Source organism: Haemaphysalis longicornis, unplaced genomic scaffold (genome assembly GCF_048455015.1).
Source record: "Haemaphysalis longicornis isolate Haplotype H1 unplaced genomic scaffold, Haemaphysalis longicornis Haplotype H1 scaffold_278, whole genome shotgun sequence".
NCBI lineage: Eukaryota > Metazoa > Arthropoda > Arachnida > Ixodida > Ixodidae > Haemaphysalis > Haemaphysalis longicornis.
The window spans coordinates 211186-232667 of record NW_027526327.1 but is presented as its reverse complement, the minus strand read 5'-3'; the positions used below and the strand labels follow the sequence as shown (position 1 = coordinate 232667).

The window sequence follows — 21482 nt, the reverse complement described above, 5'->3', positions numbered from 1 at the left end:
CGTAGGCGATTTTTGTCCTACTGTGGGTACGTTTACTGCTACTTTATTCAGTATAAATATCAACGGGCAAAATCAACATGGTAGAAGCGTGCAATGCTGATTCCTAAGGTATATAGAGAATGGCCAACCAACCACAACGTCGAATGCCAAGCATGTTGTTGCACTGAATCGAAACCGAAACTGGTATACATTGCAATCTTGGACATCGCCCAATCGCATCGCAACTCTAAAGCGTGAACCGCATGGAGCGTTTTCTGCTCGCGAAAACGCGCCGCCCGCGCCCCAAGGCGCGCTGACGCTGCCGCAGAACCACCTGCACGCTGCGCGCGGCGCGCCGGCGGCAGCAACATGGCGGCGGCTTCGGCCGCGAAGTGGGTGTCGGGAGCTCGAGCGACCGCTTCTAAGTGCTCTCTAAAATGCCGCTCAAGGCACGCGCGAAGTTGCTTGTGCGGTAAAGGAACTTATAATGTGGGCGAAAACGGTACTATAAAACATCATCCGCGGCGCTAGTGAAAGCGCCAGGGTGGTAAGCCTAAACATCCCCGGCGGAGCCAGCCGGCTGTCTCGAGCGCTTCGAAACCGCCGCCATGAGGCGCGCGCCTCCCCATTGGCGCAAGTCGCCAGGCTCCTCCCACTGCCCTGCGCGACGCGCGTTAATAGACAGATTTAGTTAGGCGCGCGCTCCGGACGAGCGTACGCCCCGGCGGGGCGGCTCGCGACTGCGCATGCGCAGTACGCTACGTAAACGCCCCGGCGATGCGGTGCTCATCCGGTGCTACGCACGCAACGGCTGGGAGCGTATGCTCCCGGGCGCTTGCGGGGCGCTGCGGACCTGCTGGGAGGCCCCTTGCTTTCAAAATGGCTGCTGCCTCGGCGATGTCGGCGGCCGGTCGTGGCAGGAGGTTCCCCGACTGAAAACGCGGACCGTCGCGTGTTTTTCTCGTTAGGCGACAACGTTTCAGTTCCAACAGGCATGCAGACCAGAAATGAGCGACCAAGGACAACCTGGATGGCTCCCGAAGCGGGCGGCGATGTTTGTGTGCGTGTCGCGGCGGTGGAATGCGCGCAGTGTTGGTGCAGATAGGTGGCCTCCATTTAGGGAATCGCGCCGTCGGGTGCGAGCCGAGGACGTTGCGCTACCGCGTGAAACGTGAAGGATTTGTAGTTGGACTCCACGAATAAGAGGAAGTGAGTAATAGGAACGCATCGGGTATCTTATTGAGTTGCTACACCCGGGTGAAGTGTATCACTAAACCGCCGCGCCAGCCTACCCGCTGTTTCATTTTGCGCGTCGCATGCCATGCTCAGTTGTATCACAGAACATTGTATTTGTCGCATGCTCCTGCCATATGTCAGAGCTGAATAAAGTGAGTATCCCGAGCACTGCGTGTTGCTTCAAAACTTCGGCGTCGCGCGGTTGAGCAAAGCAATCGCGACGGGTGTATCATAGTTTTCCCTAATACTGAATCAAGGTAAGAGGGTATTTTTTATCGTACTTGCAAGATTTTTACAATCGAAACCAGCGTTAACGCATCGAAAAAAAAAAAAAAAGAAACGCCGTCCAGCTACAGTTTGCCTTGGTTAGCCACGTAAAAAAGTTAAATTTGGGTACTTCGCGTTGGGTTCAACAGGTGGCGCCGCAAGGTTAAATTTGGGTACTTCGCGTTGGGTTCAACAGGTAGCGCCACAAGCGTTAGCGCACGCTACGAAAAACGCTCGCTGTACTAAAACTATCCATGGGCGCGTCGCGACGAGCGTACGCTCCGCTTTACGCCCAGCAATACGCTAACGCCCGGAACGCCCAACTAAATCTGTCTAATTTCTAGCCGATGCAGATGCTGCCGAGGGCGCGGAATCGTCGACGCGGGCGTTGAAAAAACGCACGCGGAACGCCAACGCACGCGAATCGCGTGAAAAAAACGCTCCATGCGGTTCGGCCTTAACACGCATCACTGCGTTTAGTTCTTCCAGCAGCCGCAAGTGCAGTTTAGCATTTTTAAATGCAGAGCATTTCTTTAACTCACGATGTCACCCGGCGTTGGCGTGCCTCGGCGTCCGGAACAGCCGTTCCAGGTGCGCCCTCTCCCCCACTCCTCCTCTCCCGCATCACGCTACCCTCCTCGCTCTCAACAACAGGTCCGCACCCCTCCCCCTACTCTATATAAAAAAATAGTACTTACCGGAGCCTGGTTTCGATCCCACGACCCTGCGGGCGGAACGCAAGGTACATGGTGCTCTACCCACTGCGCCACAAAGCCGACACAGAATGAAAGGCTACGAACGCGCCTTATATCCTTGACTCATTCAAACTACGTCAAGAAGCTGCTGATACAACGCATTCACTACCTGTGGGCGGAACGCGGGGTACATGGTGCTCTTCCCACTGCGCCACAAAACCGACACAGAATGAAAGGCTACGAACGCGCCTTATATCCTTGACTCATTCAAACTACGTCAAGAAGCTGCTGATACAACGCATTCACTGCCACCAACTCGCCAAACACTAAACGTTAACGCAATACACCCACCCCCTATGCGACGCATTTACTCGAGTCCCCCTCGCGGGGAGATGGGCCCTTTTTTTCATCTTTCACCACTTATAAATTGAATGCTGCTTCATCGACCTCATAAACTATAAAAAGCGCATTTATTTGAGCCAGTCTATGCCAACAAAAACAGAAGCTAACTTCACTTCCGTGTCCCTTCAAATCTTTTTCACTGCAACATTCAAGTGCATTGACGTGGTCTTGACCTTCACAGGTTCTCGGTGGTTGTGGCCAATGCGTATTACCACCTCTACGCGAACAAGATCGTGATTCCCGCGATGGTTATGCTGCCGCCCTTGTTCGTGTCCGGGAACTCGACGGCCCTGAGCTACGGCGGTCTGGGCTCCATCGTGGGTCATGAAATGAGTCACGCCTTCGACGTGGAGGGCAGCCGTTTTGACGCAGAGGGAAATGTGCGTGACTGGTGGACGCCGCAAGCACGGGCGGAGTACATGCAGCGGATGGCATGCCTGCGCCAGTCGCATGGGCTGGAAACGGTATGGAGCTGCTTTGCTGTTTAGGGTTGCTGGTTGCACGCGAAGTGAGTATAAAGATTAAGACGCAGGGATGTAGAATGTGTAGTTCTAAAACTGATGTACTGTGGCGTTATTGGTGCGACTGATTCCAACGATTCTGATCACTCTGAAGAAATGCTAATGTGAACTGTTTCGTTTAGGCGAGGTGTAGGATGACAGGCAATATTCTATTCGATGACAAGTATATAAATATTTACAGACTGACAGAGAGACAGAGACGTAGGTTCGTATGTAAATGGATAGACAGGTTCGTAGAAAGGGAAGCATGTATATGGGTGGGTAGCGGTAGCGTCACTAAATAAAGGCTTTTAGAGTATCGGCACTCTTTTCTCTCAGTGCTATGTGCCGCCAGGATTTTCATTGGTCGGTCGGCACTAGCTAGGTAGCGGTATGGGTGGGTATAGCAGGTGGGTATGCAGGTGGTAGGTACGTAGGGGTAGTTGGGTGGGTTGGCGGGCGTGTGGGTAGGTGGGTGGTATGGAGCAGGATCGTGCTTAGCTAGCACAAAATTGACACATTTTGGGGTTAAGCATCAATTGCCCTTTCTTGGCCATTAAAACGCTAGATTTCCTTGATGAGATTGGATGAAGTAATTTGAAATTGCATCATCATCATCACATCGTCATCATCAGTCTATCTACGTCCACTGCAGGAAAACGGCCTCTCCCATAGTTCTCAAATTATCCCACTCGTGTATTAACTGCGACCAATTTATCCCTGCAAACTTCTTGATCTTATGTGGCCATCTAACCTTCCGCCGCCCCCTGCAGCACTTGCCTTCTCTAGGGATCCACTCTGTTACCCTTAATGACCAGCGGTTATCTTGCCTTCGCATAACATTCCTTGCCCACGTCCATTTTTTCTTCTTAATTTCTAATAATATGTCCTTAACACGCGTTTGTTCCCTAACCCACTCCGCTCTCTTCTTTTCCCTTAATGTTACACCTATCGTCTTCCGTTCCATTGCTCGCTGAGTCGTCCTCAATTTAAGTTGAACCCTTTTAGTGAGCCTCCAAGGTTCTGCCCCGTAGGTGAGTTCCGGTAAGATGCGGCGGTTATACACTTTCCTTTTCTCAATCTAATGTTCTGAATACTCCTTGTATACATTGTGAGTAACAGTGAAGAGATTGTGTCTCCTCGTCTGACGCCCTTCCTTATAGGTATTTTACTTCTGCCCTTATGGAGGACGATGGTAGCTGTGACCCATTGTAGATTAGAGCACTGCACTGGCCTGATTTTAAAGCCCGAGCCCGGCCCGAGCCGGCTTTGTGGAGCCTGAGCCCGACCCGGGCCCGTAACACCTAGCCCGGACCTGGCCCGGGCCCATCGTTTCAAGCCCAGGCCCGGCCCGGGCCGGGTCATTTATTTTTGAGCCTAGAGAGGGCCGCGCGTGTGTGACCAGGCCCGGTCTTTGACGCTGAAAAAAATTTGTTTATTATATTTGGTTCAATGTCTTCGTAGCGGGTAATCAGACGGAGAATATAGTCTGTACAATCATGTCATGAAGGGAAACGCAAAAAATAAGGGTTTAAAAGTACACGTAGTTTAGCTTATATACAACGTCTGCAGTTCACGTCACATCGACGTCATAATAGCTCGTATTCTTGCACGAGAGACACCATCACCTTTAGTTGCCTCGGCCACAAGTCGGCATTGCTAAAAATTTTTGATCCACATTCGAATCCACGAGTATGTACAGAGGGCAACACCCTTGTCTATAACACAGGTTTCGTACTTATAGCCTTATCTTGCCTCGGCCGAAAAACATTTGAAGAAAACTTTTGCGTCAGTCTGAAGTCCTGACCATATATTTTGACGTCAACGTTTTTGGGACAAGTTGGAGTCGCCAGTTTTGAGAGGTAACCAGTTCAAGTTGAACTCAGTGTTATAGACAAGGGTGTTGCGCTCTGTACGTGCGTTGGAATATTTCACCTCCAGTGGTTGTTAAGCGGTGGTTTCTTTATCACGCGAGTTCGATTCTCCGCCGCGGCAGCCGCATTTCGATTGGCGCGACATCTAAAACACGTGTGCATAGACATAGGCGCACAGCTCCAGGTTGTCTGAATTAATTCCTTCCCCGCTAGGGCATTCCTTGTTGCCGCATCTTTGTTATGTTGTACACCAAAATATAAAATCTTGATGCAGTACATAAAATGTCATTAGAATTACAGCATCGTGACTATCAGACCTAGCAAAACACGTTTTTAAAACAATGCGTACAAGTAACATCAAGAAGCGCGCAAAAATAAACTAAGAATATTCATTCTAATGGTCTTTTCTACACTTCACGTCGGAACTATTAACGGCCGGGCCGATGAGTTCAAGCCCGAGCCCGACCCGGGCCCACAACGTTGAGCCCGAGCCCGGCCCTGGCCCGCCGATAATCGACTTCGGGCGGCCCGGCCCGGCCCGCGGGCCAGGTCGGGCCCGGGCTTTCGGGCCGGCCCGGGCCCGTGCAGTGCTCTATTGTAGATATCCTCCAGTATTCTAAAGCAGGGGTTCTCAAGCATGTTGGTCCTAGAGAACCCTGCTAAGTTCCGTTAAGTGCCAAGGAACCCCCCCCCCCCCCCCCTCCCTCCCTCCTGCCATTTTTCATTCCGTTCATGCTACATTAACGTGCAATAAATTCAAAAGCAAGCAAGGGTATCGTTTTTTTTTTCTCTGTCGACTTTACGCGAGCATGTACGCTAGCGGCACCTATCTCCAAACAGGAGAAATGCGCATGGGGGTAATATAAGGCTGAGATTCAAGTGCAATAGTTTAACCACGTGGCCCGTTTTCGGAGTCTGGCTGGCTACAAGCTGCTGGCGAGATTTATTGCGCAGCTCGCGCGTTTCTGTTATGCGCCGAGATGTGCTTACTGACACTCGGGCGTGAGTAATGGAGGTTCCTTACATCGATCGCACCTCAAGTTCACCATATAAGACTTTGCGAGTGCGGAACCAGGGAAAATTTATCAGCGGCTCGCGGAACCCTGAGGAGGGGCCGGCGGAACCCCTAGGTTCCGCGGAACCCACTTTGAGAAACCATGTTCTAAAGTAATGCTCGTCTACACCCTTTTTTCGCAATCCCTGAATGATTGCTTTTATTTGAAATTTATCGCCTATTTACTATTCACAGAAAAAGCTGTCGGGAGCTTAAAATGCGCCAGCGGGTTTTCTAAAAAAAAGAAAACAGACCCCATTTCGAGCTTGTAATCCGGAAACATTTTCTTATTTTTTCTTACTCGATGAACTCCGGCTGCGTCGCCACAAACGTGCAGGACGAGCAGGATGCCGAGAACACGGCTGACTTCGCCGGCCTCGCGTCCGCTTACCACGCCTACTCAAGCCTCGCGGAAGAGGAGAAGGTGGAAGGGTTCGAGTTCAACGCGGAACAGCTCTTCTTCATCGCCTCGTGCATCAAGTGGTGCGCCACGAGTAACGTGGTGCAGACCGGTCGGTACGTGCCTTTCCGGGAGCGCTGCAACGTTCCCCTGAAGAACATGGAGGCCTTCGCACGTGCCTTCATTTGCCCCGCCGGATCTCCCATGAATCCGACTTCTCGCTGCTCTTTTTGGTGAAGGACTTGACCAGCGTCTTTGGAGATTTTTGATTCCATAACGGTATAGAAGAACTTTCCCCGAAGCGTTCGGACTGGGAAACAAGACGTTGTCCTGATTTTACACTGCGTCTGGGATTGGGTTGAATAAAATGAGGTTTAATTTCGCGTTTACACAATAGTAGTTGTCCTCGGAATAGTTTTACCTTCTCAGTCTATCCTGAAAACCCAAGTAAATCTAACAGGAACTGCGGATGAAAGCAGCGTCAGTTTTTGCGCGCCTGTGGTAAATGTACAGTTCAAGCTGGATGTAACGAACTTCTATGTAACGACTTCCTGGACTTAACGAAGGTTTTCAATTCCCCACTGCCACCCCCATTGAAGCCCTTGTGTTTGCGAACTGTATGTAACGAAGACATTGCGATGGTTAACCTTGGTGCAGCGAATTAGCGACGTTGGAGAGTCATTGTTTTTTGTCATTTTTCTGAAGATTAGGCTGCAGTAATTTAGCGAATTTCGCCAGGAACTCCAACTACTTTGCTTTTCCAAGAGTTAGACCGGTGTTGGTTAGGGGTTAGGCCTGCCTGTCAGCATGTAGTTTTGCATTAATGCCACTGCCACCTGTAGTGTCGGTTCTGCTGCCAGGCAACGAAAATTTTTGTCTTGTCAACACAAACTCGAAATTTTAAAGGCCGTCTCCGCCAGCGATAAAGAAGAACGTCGCAGCCCGGTAAAGCATCGCAGCCAGCAACCTCTCAACGACATCGAGTGCGTAAAACAGCCTAAATTTCGCAAAAAGGCGCCCTTCCAGCATACTTTTGGTACGTGAAATGTTTTAGAGCACTGAAAAGTGCCGAAACGCAAAAGGATACTGGAGGTACGTTTGCACATCCGGTGGTAAGTGACCTTGCTCCTTTGAATGCGGTGTAGTGATTAAGATCGTGGGAAAGTAGCAGTGCAAATCACGCGATTTTTCACTGTGAAATAAATTCCTGAATGGCGCGTTCACCGTCACTGATGTCTAGCAGTCTGGTTTCATTTTCCGCTTCATTCACGCAGGCCTTAACTCGAAACCTGCATGTTACGAAAACCTGGATATAACGAGAAATTGCGAATTTTTGTCAACTTCGCTATGTCCGGGTTTAACTGTATTACAATTGTTCGCGCGTGCTATAATTTGTTGCAGTGTGGTGAAGTACTTTTGTGCTTTGCGGAAAGCGCGGCTTCCTCGAACGTGTTGAGAAAAGCACCCGCCGCGCAGACGCCGCCAGATAAGACTCAAACCGCGGCAGTTGCAAAACACAAAACAGTTTGGCATCTGGAGACTTGGTCCTGCCAGCGGTCACCGCCCTCCGAGATCTCCTCTCCCTCCTCTCTCAGACTTGGCCGCTACCGCCCGCTTTCACGAAACCAGGAAAGAATGTTCGTGTGTGTCTGTACTCTTTTCGTGCAGTGTGCAAAGCACAAGGAAACCTATTTGACCGCTAGGGCTTCAGGAAATTATTACGCGGATCCTCCGAGCAGACAATTCATTCGACTGGCAACCTCGGATGCCGCTGTCACTCTTTTCAAGTCATGCTGTGCGCTCGCCCGGAAAGGTACTACTGTTCCTGTATCGTCGTCGTTCATCTGTCGCCATGGAGTAAACCAGTTAGCTTTTGCCTTCGGCTTTTTGTCAACACCAAGGCAGCCACTTTTGCTGGCCGTTCGTCCACCACACTACTACTACATGACGGAGCCCGGTTTAGGACGCCTTCACCAATGTAACAGGCGATTGTGGTTAACGCTGGTCCGGCCTTCGCTTTCCAGTTGTTTGGGAAGGCGCCAAGTTTCCGCTGTGTACGTCCTCACGGCCGGCACGCATTCACTGTATACCACTCTTTTTAGGGATAGAGGAAGTTTAGTCTTGTGGGAATTCTCCCCTGTGAGCGCCCACGTTAGGCCGTTCAAACTGCCGCGCGCCACCTCTCCTGCCATCTGGGAACACACGGCAGAAAGACTGTGCGATGGAGGGGGGGCGTGGCACATTTTTGGGCACGCTAGATAAGGGCAGCGGCGCTTGGTAGCGGGGGGAGTTGCCGGCCGGGGGCGCCGCCGGTGACAAGAGAGAAGCCACCGCCGTCAGCCACCTCGAGGAAGACGCACGTCAGCAAGGCCCGCCGTTCGTCCCGCCGTACCGTAAGCCCTGGGACCCTGAAGTGCTTTTGTTATGTTCTTGGCTGATTGTATCCCCTGTTCCATTTATATTTCATTTCCCACTGCTTGAGTAAAGCGCAATTGTTCCTCTTGCAATGTTCTGTGCGTGATGTTTTGACGAGGCCGTTGCCTGAACCCCCCTCGGTAGGCAGAACTACCTACAGTGCCCCACGTTGGGCGCCACTGTAGGTAGTTCTGCCTACCGAGGGGGGTTCAGGCAACGGCCTCGTCAAAACATCACGCACAGAACATTGCAAGAGGAACAATTGCGCTTTACTCAAGCAGTGGGAAATGAAATATAAATGGAACAGGGGATACAATCAGCCAAGAACATAACAAAAGCACTTCAGGGTCCCAGGGCTTACGGTACGGCGGGACGAACGGCGGGCCTTGCTGACGTGCGTCTTCCTCGAGGTGGCTGACGGCGGTGGCTTCTCTCTTGTCACCGGCGGCGCCCCCGGCCGGCAACTCTCCCCGCTACCAAGCGCCGCTGCCCTTATCTAGCGTGCCCAAAAATGTGCCACGCCCCCCCTCCATCGCACAGTCTTTCTGCCGTGTGTTCCCAGATGGCAGGAGAGGTGGCGCGCGGCAGTTTGAACGGCCTAACGTGGGCGCTCACAGGGGAGAATCCCCACAGTCTTCATAGTTTGCGAGTGCTTGCCGAAGGCTGTCTCAATAAATTTAATGGCCATCGTGATACGACGTCGCGAGGCTCGTCTACTTTGCATAAAATTTATCCTCCTAAATGAATGCGCACATGAAAAAGACTAATGTGGCCGCAGTGGGGTTTATAAGCCACTTTCGCGATTCCCTGCTGCTCCTTTTGACGGGCGCCGCAGGCCGCACGCTAGTCTGCGTGGAAGGCTCCCCTTCGAAGCCCCCTTCAAGTCGCGGCCCGCAGAGCGGTAAAGCAGCAGACGTTTCAACAGGGTTGAAATTTTGGTGCATCAGTTTGATAGCGTGTTCACTCAGGTGGGACGATGCTGCCAAACAAAATATCCATCTTCGTGTGCAAACCAAGAGCGAGGGTTGATCGGTTCAGGAGGAGATATTTCGTCGTTTAGCCGTCATTACATGATTTCCTTGTGTAACAACATTCTCCAGAATTTAGGCCTCAAACCCAAGTCCATCTAGCAGCGCATCCATAAAGCGTGGCTGATAGAAGGTCCATGTCCTTAACAGTATACACTTAGATATTTTGTGCATGCGCGCGTGAAATGGTCAGTTCATTATCATTTAAACCGGAAAAACCCTTAGGGACTGTTGAATAATACCCTGCAGCAGAGCTCTTTAACTCAGTTTGTTCACTGTTATTCCATGCAGTTCCTATTCCATGTTTAGTGAAACTTGTTGGGGGTGGGGGCAGACGTATTCCCTTCGTTGCCGTGACGATTCCCCTACCTGCACATGGCATTACTGCGAATACTCGTTTCAGGTATTGATGGTGACAGTATTTCTTGGGATACTTAAACGCAGAAATTCTAGGCTGTCGGTCTATCGGTCAGTCCCTCGAGTCGGCCGGCCGGCCAAATTAAAGCAGATATTGAAGCTTGTTTATATAGCCACAACCATTTCTAAATATCTAAATATGGTGGCAATGCTCACACTTGTCCACATTCTTGAGCAAAAACAAAACATACATTATACTACTGCATAGCAGTGTATGTCTAACTCCCCCAGTTTTCATTCCGGTGTCATCGATTTACTCGGCGCCGCTCCTGGGCTCCTCCTCAGCACAGTTGACACCTGTTTCACAACTAGTTCAGGGGTATTTCGCACCGCGTGCTTATTTTTTGCGGAACTTTCAACTGTTTTAGCCAATGCTGCGATGCCGTTCAAGGCGCAAACGTCGCTTGGTCAGCAATGCGCGGTGATGGGTTATTGAACAACCAGAGAAAGCGAGAAACAGTCGCTGACAGCACGCATGTGCACGGCACTGCCTGGAGAAAATGCAGTGCGGTTGCGGCGTGTTTTTGCTGCATCGCTTCCCAACACACACAGAGTTGAGATATTGGTGGATGCCGTTGATAAATCGCAACAACGACCAACTCCAGGGTTTGTTGGGTGCACTTGGACGGCAAAGCAGACGGAGCAAAATCCATTTATCACACGCAAAGCTGCGACAGGGAACGGAACCCCCTGAAATGCTAGAAGCAACTTTATCCTTTACAATACAGCATTGATTGATTGGTTGATTTATTAATTGATTCATTATGGTGTTTAACGCCCTGACGCTTAATGGGTGATGAGGCCCGCCGTAGTGGAGAGCTCCGGGTTAATTTTGACGACCTGGGGATCTTTCACGAGCGCCGATACAATAAAACATTACAATAACTTCTGGTTCTTTGTAGTCAATTTAAAATACCATATATTGTTTGGTCATTACAGCCGATTGGCATTAAACAATCCCCTTTTCATCTAATCTAACATTTGAAATCACGGCGTTTTGTTTACTTTTTTTCAGGCCAACGCATTACACTGCCAAACGATATGAAAGGATGACTTTCTCCATCGCACACTGCTGGTCGATAGCAGGATAAGCAGGCAGCCCAATGTGGAAACGAAGCTCGAGATACGCGTGAACGCTGCATTTGGAAAATAGCTCAACCTGTTCACAACGCGCGCGTCAAAGGGAAAGCTTCTAATCCTTTTGCGTTGCCACGCAATCTAAGTATTACAATTACAAAACAGTTACTGCTGGTCGCGTAAAGCATTTGTGGTGCAAGCAGCGGTTTCACAAAGGTGGGCTCCGAGCGACAGGCCACATGCGCTGCGCAGAGTTAGGTCAATCATGATCACGATCATGATCAACCAATATCAACTCGCCCGAACGTCAACCCTTTTGCTCAACCTTCGAATAGTAATTTGACTGGTTGTGCGGTCGTGTTATTTTTCCGCCCGGGTAATTTCGTTTCGTCAGTAACCGTCATAAGTCTAGTTAAGAAAGATTATATTGCATTGCAATGTCAACAGCGTAGCAATCGCCTCGTCGAAAGTCCATCGCGAGCACGGATCACTGTGACCCACATATGCTGTGCGCGCTCCGCATTCGATGTCCGCGCTTCCGTAAACATGACTAATCGGTGAACATAACAAGCACGGTGGCATTTAAAATACGTACTTACTCCCCGATATCGATTTCTATGTCAGTCGGTGCCATACCGGTACGTTTGCATCGCGGAACTGCGGAGCACCACCGGCACCACCACCACACTGCTACTGCTGCTCGCAACAGCCGGGGGCGGAATTTCCCGCTGTGGCAGCAAATTAGGACCTAAAATCCGTCCGCAGATGATGAAAACAAAACAGAACACACACAAACAAGCACTGCAACCGCTAACTTAACGCCAAACCACTACGGTTCACTCGGTAATGCACGGATACCGAGCAGACGCACGCAAAGAACGGCGCACTTAACAGCCCAGCGCGGAGGTTTCGGCGGTCGTTTCATAGACGGCGCTAGCGTCTGGTCAGAAAAAGCAAATGGCGGCGCCCACCTCTAGTACAGTGTACTAGAAGGGGCAGTGCAGCGGCCGCCGCTCCCCGCCCGACTCCCGCAACGTCGCCAGTAGCGGCGGCGCTGCCGTCAACCAATCTTCCTTGCGGGCGGGCCATGGGGCGGGCGAAGCGTTCGCGGTGCACGGCGGAGCGCGCCCGTGCGATGCTTTCGCGCGCTCCAAAATTACCGTTTTCAACAGTTTTATTTATATTCTCTGGTTACAACGACGAAAAAATTATATGCCTCTACCGGAGAGCCACAGCGCTCGCTGAAACACTCACGGCGCCGAGTGCGCCAAGCTGCATCCGCCGTAATAAACGCCGTAAAATTGGAAGCAAATAATAGCCCCGCAATTCTAATTCTTTCATCAAATGAAACACTTACAACGCAAGCTGCCCACAGTTTGTTGCATATTTTTAAGGCCAGCCTGGAGAATCCAAACATTTCGTGGATAAAAGCACCGAAGAATTAGTGGTAAGACCTGCAGGAAATCGTCAATTATGCACATGAGGGCGTGGGGCATGTATTCACGGAATAAGGAAGTTAGTCTTGCATGAATCCACAAAATCATTTTATTCTCAAGAGCTTGGTAGAAAAAAGTATTCAACACAAACACTGAAGCAGAAAGTATGCTAGGCAAAATGAAACAAATAGCAAAGTGACTACTCCATTCAAAAATAATGTTTTAGACAGGATGTTCGCAATTTTACACCACAATCACGAAAGTTGTGTATAGTACTAATATGTTAACAATGCATAGTAAAAAAATGTTCACATACATATTACAATTACAGAAAATAAATACGAAACATGTTCACTTTCAGTCCCGCCGCGGTGGCTCAGTGGCTAAGGCGTTGCGCTGCTGAGCACGAGGTCGCGGGTTCGATTCCCTGCCGCGGCGGCCGCTTTTCTGATGGAGGCAAAATGCAAACATGCCCGTGCATACAAGATTTTGCCGCACGTTAAAGATCCCCAGGTGGTCAAAATTAATCCGGAGCCCTCCACTACGGCGCGCCTCATCGCCTGCGTTGCGTCGGCGCGTTAAACCCCACAATCAATCAATCAATGTTCACTTCCATTAGTTAACAGTTTAAAGCTTCAGTAGCTGCACCTGTACACAAGTGCGGTGCGTCCGCTTGATTAATACAGCTTCTACATCCCGCATCGTAACCACTGCCGCTTCTGCTGCAAGTTTCCGTAGTACAAACGTTCTCGAGTGGGTAACACCGTCGCGGTTTACAGTAAGAAATACTGCCTCTTCTACAGTCACATCCCTTGTGCCGGCGTCCAGTGAGAGCAAGACGTAAAACACGCTCCCTGTGCACCTTGCATCTCATGAAAAGTCCCGTACTGGTTGGGCAATGCCGCTCCACTCAATGACGCACCTGTCACAGCGGCTCCGTCACTTGTCGCCGGCTTGTCAACATATGCTCGTCTGCAGAACTCAGTAGTGCCTTTTTTTCACGGCAGGACATCCTCTTCGGGTTTCCTCTTTTTGTCGTTTCTTTTTGAAGGCAAGCGTTTACTTAAACATGGAGCAACATTCGGTAGAATCGTTGGAACAGCGCCCGGTGCGAGGGTCGGGCTCCCGCGCTCAACACGCACCTCTGTGCCGTTAATATGATGAACATTCCTTGACGATGAACATACAATAGTCCTTGACAATGAACATACTCATTCTCAAAGTGTAACTCACAAATAGCACAATCCGGCGTGAGCCTCCTGTCGCTTCTGCGCAGGTTGCGTTCCCATACGCTTCTTCTCCCCGAGTCAGCGGGTGCTTTAAACAATTTCTGCGCTTGCTTGATTCGGGAGTACCCTGTGTTGCCTGTGTTGCATCTAGGTGCGAAGGGCGAGGAAGATTCAGGCGTTGCTTCTGCGCCGTTTGTGAGCCGTAGTAGCTCACATTCACAAGCAAGGCTGCGAAACGCCGGTTCGGAAGATTGGGCGAAACGGAAGATTGGACGACAGCAGCGCCGCCGCTCCGTTCGCCACCAGCGGTGCCGGCGTACGTATGCGCCGCCGCCTCCGCCCGCTACACTGCCCCTTCTAGTACACTGTACCTCTAGCAAGGAAAATGGTGTATATATTTTTCCGAGCGCAGCGAGCGGAGAGAGGGTACGCGGAGAGGAGAGAGAGACCCGCGCAACACGCCCGCCCCGCGCGCGAGCTCTCTCCGCCGAGCTCCGCGATGCGAGCGCCCTCACAAGCCCGAGCGCGCTCCTCCTCTCCACTCACTCTCCGCTACTCCGCCCGAGCTCCGCGATGAGAGCGCCCTCACTATCCGAGCGCGCTCCTCCTCTCCCCTTGCCCTCCGCTACTCCCGCCCGAGCTACCACCTGCTCCGGTTGCTAGGCTCGCCACGCGCCACAGCTGTTGCTAGGCGCACGCCGGCCAACGCACGACAACCCCCGACTAATAAATGCATTCGCATTTAAAAGGGGGGCGTGTACGCACAGCTAGGCTTCATGCCGCTACCAACGAAAAGCTGGTTGTGCTGGTGGGAGATTGATATGTCGAAATTGCATGGCTCAATGAGGTTAGTCGGCTGTCCTCCTTAACCGCTCATAGTTCGGGTGTGTGTTGATGTGTTGCACAGACATCTTACACACACAGTAAGATGCATACGAGGGGAATGAAAACGGACAGCCACATGTTTGTACGCGAGAGCAGAGCTGAGGGCTTCCAGGTTTTAAATCGTTATGGGACGGATGCATGCCGTTTGTTTGGAGGAAGAAGAGCAACAATTGATGCGTTGGCTACTGGTGCCGCTATTACCACCTCAAGTTGAGCTCGTCGAGTAGGGGTGAATCCCTCCCGGATGATAAGCAACTTGCCCGCTTGGAACGCCGGCGTGAATCAATATCACTTCCTCAGATGACTCTCAGAGGTATTTTCGACGGCGTCTGTCACTTCTAAGCACGCGCACATGACCGGTTGCCGGTTTATGGGTGCGCGGGTTTTGTGGTGGGTAATAGTGGGAAGGAGGGGGGTGAGGGGGTTATGCACGCATAGCTATAGGTTCCATGCCCGTACTGATGGAGGACATGTCCGTTGTGCTGGTGCGAGGTTTAAACGCGGACGTTAAACGGCCTAATGAGACCTGTACGGAGTCCGTAGTGGTAGAGGGGACTGGGTTTGTGTGTTAGGCTATGTTCAGAATACCGACGCAAAAGTCGTTCCGTATGTTCAGAATACCGACGCAAAAGACAAGTGTCCACTCGGGACACTTGTCCTACTTGGAAGGCCGCTCGGGGTCTCATCACAATCTTGATGTCTTCTTTTGGAAGGTCCGGAATGCGGGCGGCCCGCAGCGACTTCCCCTTGTTTACACTCCCGTCTTCCGGCGACGTGGGTTTTCGCCGGTGGCGCCCCCGAGGGCTCCGCGAAGCGCAGCCTCTTCCTCAGCCGTATGAACTATCCGCGGTCGGTTCATGTGGAGTCAATGATCACCTACAGCAATATCGACATTCAAGTCACGGCTATTCTACGGTACATAGCGCATGCGCATGACGACACCATGACGAACGAACGAAGGGCGCGCGTATCCTATAACATGTCCTTCTCGTTCCGAGCAAGCGTTGCCACGATATGACGAACGCTGGAGTTTCTTTGTGGCCAATGTTGGCTAACCTCCCTTAGTGGGTATGCTTGGCTCGACGAGGGTGCGCTCTAGGCTCGCATGCCGGAGAGCTCGTCATTTTCTTGGTATTTCTAACTGCGGACGCCATACACCAACGATCTTCTCAACAGCTTCGCTGTTAAACTCGCACCTCTGCATTTATCGCAAATTGAATCAAAATCGTCATTGTGTTAGAAATCTGACATAGTGGGCACTTACTGACGCAGTGGTCACGTCTCAAGCGTCAACGCGACAGCCACTGTGCGCAATATCCCGCTTCCATGGCACCTCGCTCAGCGTCTATTCGCTTCGACAGTTGAAAGGAACGTCGTCGGCGCAGGGGTCGCGCACTCAAACCTCAGCGCGGTAAGGATCTTCCTGGCGAGTTGTCTCGCGAACGTGAGGTTTTTCTGCTCCGACGTCTTCGCCTGGGGGCGCCCTCACGACGGCTGCAACAAGATCCTGGCATGTGTAATACCATGCCCCCTTTACCCCTTTAACTCGACGTGCCGTCTTTGCCCCTATCCTGTCCCACAGGCTAAAATCAACATTTGTTACTTGGCCAGAACGAGCAATCCTGAGCAGTAGTACGTCTCCCAAAGCGCAAGCAAGGAAGGTGCATTGTGCCTTTACACGGGCTGTTTTAAAAGCAGAGCTGTTTAAGATTGAGGCTGTTTCCTCGGCGTTCACACACACAAAAAAAATACCAAAAAATTCGCGCAGCTTGCACTAGTAGTGAAAGGCTGGAGAAACAGCAGAGCAGGCGGGCCCTCACCGTTCTTCGAGGACCCGGCTGTGGCACCTCACATGTATTTCCGAACTTGCCTGAAAGTTCTCCATCACTGTCAGGCCAAGAACGTTATGTGCGCACGCTATCATATGGCTACAAAGCAGATCGCGTTAATTCGCGCTAGAACCTTACGACAACCGGATTCGCGACCACTGCGGCTGTAACGCGGCCTGTAATGTCCTTCCCACTTCAGGCGACAACGCACGTAAATGCAGTTCGCGCTGCGGACAAATTTTGCATTGCGGAATATATTATTCGTCAGTGGATTTTTATGTGGGTGGTTTCTATTTCGGTTCATAAATTAAATGGTTGTTTTCTGTTCAGCTGGGGAACGAAAAAAAGTAATGGTTCGAAAGGTTTATAACGGTTTCTGTTTGCGTATATACGACTGTCATGTCCTGTACGACTGCTTTCCGCGCTGACCTTCAGACCCTCGTCGACAGAGTTTGTGGCAAAGGCGTTCGTGTACCTTGATAAGGATGGGTAAGTATTGCAAAATGATTGGGGGAGGTGGAAAGGTGAGACGGCGCGCCAGCTGGTATGCGAAAGGTTGCCGTGAACAAGCACATTTCCGTATCAGTGGCCGATTCGCCGCCGGGCCGGCGACAGAAACAAAACACAAAAGTGAAGGGTGGGGAGTCAGCAGGCGCCGGCGCTTTGGCGCCGCAAATGTAAAAAAACTCGTAAGGAGTAATAGGTGGTGGGCATGGATACCAACGTCATGGAGCCGAGGTTTCGCGAAGAATCGAGACAAACTTCGGACGAAATTCTAGTTGGCGCGTTGCTCATAAATATGCAGTGCTTGTAATAAGCCGAGGCATTTTAAAAATACTGGTTTATGGTTAAATTCGAGGCTTTGACCTACTAATGTTTGAACTTGGGCTGGTTCGTTCTATTGAATATTTTTGAATTTTTTTTTACAAAGAATAGCCCGCAGTCGGAAACGCGCTGTATTTTGAATAAAATGCATATAATTCCATTCCCATTCCATTCCGTGCAAAAGGCATATATATACACGACGGCAGCGTGAAACCAGAGCTCACTAAAAACCCCAGCTACTGGCTTTGTGCACTCGGAGGAGCCGGGGCGGCCAGTGAGGTCTCGAGTCCCGGGAAGCCAGCGAGTCAACTGTCCATGACGGTCACCTGTCACGCAAACGTGGAGCGCCTGTCGCTAGAAGCACAACTTCAATAACTGGCTTCTCGTTCACAGGCAAGCATGGGACTTTTGCAGTAAGGCCGACAACTGTTGTAATATAACCTCTGGTCAAATGGTTCGAAACATATCCATAAAAATATTCAATAAAAATGTGCGGCAAACTTAGGAAGGGGAAATTTCGGAACATATTTCATCGCCTAGTCGCATGAACTGCAAGAACGACAGAATTTCGATGATTTCTTATCCCGAAAGAAGTGTCTTGACAGTGTACAAAAACGAAAAAAAAAAACGGCATTGGAAGGAATTTAAACGCATTATAGGTTCACAAGTACAGCAACGTTGGTGCTTTCAGATTTTCCACGCAAAAATGTCAAAATGTGAACGACTTCAGAATAAATGAAACTGTCGTCGCCGCGTTAAGCTGCAAAATTCATGCTACCAATTAATGCCATTCATAGCAATATACACAGTAAAATCACCAATACAACCGTGAAATGCCAGCGAAGGGGGAAGAAGTATTTGTGAATCCCGCGAATACGTGTTCGCCCTTACTGAGGAAATAAAAGTGAGGATTTCGCGCCCGGTCTACGGTGGGCGGTAGCAGAAAAAAACCGGCGTGTAATACGAAATACAATGCGAAATGCGGCAGTTGGGTTTTGCGGCGAATGCGGCAATAATATATGCTCATGTCCAACAAGGATCCCACGAATAAAATTAACAAGCGGTAACTATCTCGTGGGCATGTCTGGTGATTATGTTTCTGAAGGTGAATGTGCTGGTATCCTGAACGAAACATTTGTTAACAATTTTTCGCATAAACCTAACACCTCTTTGCCACTCCTACCTTACTGCAATTATGTCCCAATGTCAGCAGGGACCGTGGACGCTCCTGGTATTGCCGCTCTTATAAACACATTGAAGTTTCATTCTTCAACGGGTTATGAGAGTGTTGACGCTAAATTTTAGATGCGAAGCATCTCATGGTCGGGGCTATGTCCCTCCCTTGTCGTTGTCGTTGTTGTTGCGCCGTCCATACCCCCACTGCGCATGCTCGGCTTAGTGAACGCCCGGTCCCTTCTATGGCTCCTGGAGCGACAGTGTTGCCGGTGTCTTCCTGGGCCGGCACGAGACGAGCACGCTTCAAGGGCCTTCGACATTTCATCGTCGTCGGCAGCGGCGTGCGTCCGCGAGTCTTGGCGGGCCGTGATTACAAGCAGCCCACAATTCATCCGGGGAACGTGCATCGACCTCATCTTCAGCAACTTCAGGGTTTATCCACAACAACAGCCCTTGACTTTACATTTCACAGATCATAAGGCGCGCGCGGTCATAATCAAAGCGGAACGCCAACCACAGCCCGACGTCACCTACGTTGAACATGATGCTTAAATAAAGACAAACCCATACAACATACAAAGTCTCTCTCTCTCTCTCTCTTTAATGTCTCTCCACTCTAACACCCCCACCCCCCTCCAATAAAATTATACCATCTTCCCGTAGGGGAACCCTGAGTAGTATGTGAAACAGCCATGGGGTCAACGCAATTTCCCATTTCGTAGTTCCAGTAAGTGAAAAGTGTGGTAGTTACCATGGAAACCAAAGGGTAAATATAAAGGTAGCTACGTACCTCAACCTCACGAAAACGACGAACTGAAAACTAATGGGCACTTGAATCGACCCCATGCCTGCTTCGCGTACTACTCAGGGTTCCCCTACGGGAAGATGGTGTAATTTTTTTAATTCACGAATTCATCTCCGCCTCCTTAACCCTTTCAGCCCTGAATTTTTTCTTTCTGTATGAAAAACATTTTAGGTGTGTTTTCTTTATTATCTGGATGGTACAAGCTTACAAACTGAAAATTGAGCTTCTGATGCAAGTATTTAGTTATTTACAGGCATGACATTTAATTAGGTAATCAGGTAATTAAAATTAAAATTTTCAGAAAAAACTGTTTTTTTGCTTGTTTTCATAAATGTTCTAAAGCTGTGAGCCCACACACAAAAAACACGGCTGGTGGTGCAAGTAGTTTTAGATTTTCAGCTGTTTCATCGAACTGGGACTTCGGTCCTTGGGGTCGCACTGACGCCAGTTTGGTCCTCCCTGCAACGCCTTCCTCTTTCTAGCAATCAGCTTTAGCAAAAAATGAACAATGGTGATATCTATCGATCGAGGCATCCTTGGAGAACTATTTCCCAGAAAACTAGCTGTTTTGGTTTTGATCTCAAATTGCTAGAAATTTTTTGGTTCATGTCCTAAATATAGGACGCCAGGGCCGAAAGGGTTAAAGAAGCACTGACACGGAAATTTCATGTTACACAATATAAACGAAACAAGCGGGTCTCCGCCTGAGCCAGACAATTCCCGGCCGCGCGGTGCTGGACAAGATAGGATGGCGCAAAGAACAGGCAACAATCAAGACCACCATACCAACAGAATGGACGAGGACCTTAAAGACCAAGCCCCTACCCCGGAACATGGCCCCGGGCAAGGACGAAGGTAGGAGGCAGGCTCGAGCCAAAGCAGTGTCCCAGCAACTACAACAAGAAAATGGAGTGCTCTACGTAGACGCCTCTCTTGTGAAAGGAAGCAATCGCGCAGCGGTGGTGGTCACCGATGCAGAACGACTCATCAACAGCGCGGCGGTAAAGACTAAGGAGCCCACGACAGCGGAGGAAGTGGCCATAGCCCTGGCGCTCGTTCAACCGGGCGTCGGGTCACTGACTCAAAGAGAGCCTACAGCGGTTTCAGAAAGGGGGTGATCTTCTCAGAGGCAGCCACAATACTATCGAAAAAGAGGGCACCGGGCCGAGCCATAGAGCTCACATGGGTGCCTGCCCATACAAAGGTAGCCGGCAACGTCATCGCTGACTACCACGCCCGAGCAATGACCCTCCGGGAAGGGCAGGACACGGACACCCCAACTCCGGCACTCACATATAAAGAAATTACGAACGAATACAAAGACGAGCGGCGTACCCTCCCCGAGCCACACCGCACCCTGACCAGGGAGCAACAGACAATACTCAGGCGCATCCAGGCGGGGTCACGAGCCCACCCCGTCCTGTTGAATACATTTTACCCTGAACACGAGGCGGACCGCTGCCCATTCTGTAAAACTAACAGCGGCACGCTCGCACACATACTGGCGGAGTGCACTGAACTCAAGGCCCCTATGGGCCTCGTGCACTGCAGTTTCAAATAAACATGTGGCGCTACCTGGGAGCGGCGGCGGAATTTTTTCTCAAGAACAAAATAAACATATACAGTAGTTCGCTACGCGGCTTAATTTAAACAACAACCGTAAAATAAGTATACAACAATTACCACGTTTTTTTAATTCACAATTGTTATATTAATAGAAATATTACGCTGACGAGTTGTGCGGGAATACAAGCCGAAATAAGTTAGAAAGCGCCCCTTCTCCAATAAAAGCAGACGACAGTGCACGGATCAGCTGCCTGCGACGCCGACGTTCACGAAGCACATAGTACCCGAAAAGAAATAAAAAGGACAGATCCATAAATGCATTTGCGTATGTGCACGCTACTTGGCGCAAGACCGCTGCAAAAAAAGAAAAATGCTGTGTATCCAGTG

The 21482-nt window shown here is 50.4% G+C and overlaps 1 protein-coding gene across 1 annotated transcript; it reads left to right on the top strand.

The window, feature by feature from the left end:
- Positions 1-2779: 2779 nt before the first annotated feature.
- On the top strand, positions 2780-6679 carry LOC144172943 (neprilysin-1-like). Its single transcript, XM_077701537.1, has 2 exons — positions 2780-3043; positions 6345-6679. Exons 1-2 carry the CDS (start codon positions 2825-2827, stop codon positions 6642-6644), a joined length of 519 nt encoding a protein of 172 aa, XP_077557663.1. The 5' UTR covers positions 2780-2824; the 3' UTR covers positions 6645-6679.
- The last annotated feature ends 14803 nt before the right edge of the window (positions 6680-21482 follow it).

Excerpts from the sequence above, each read along its gene's own strand:
- LOC144172943 (XM_077701537.1), top strand. The coding sequence starts at position 2,825 with ATGGTTATGCTGCCGCCCTTGTTCGTGTCCGGGAACTCGACGGCCCTG. Across the intron at positions 3,044-6,344 it reads AGTCGCATGGGCTGGAAACG|GACGAGCAGGATGCCGAGAA; the intron begins GTATGGAGCTGC and ends ACAAACGTGCAG.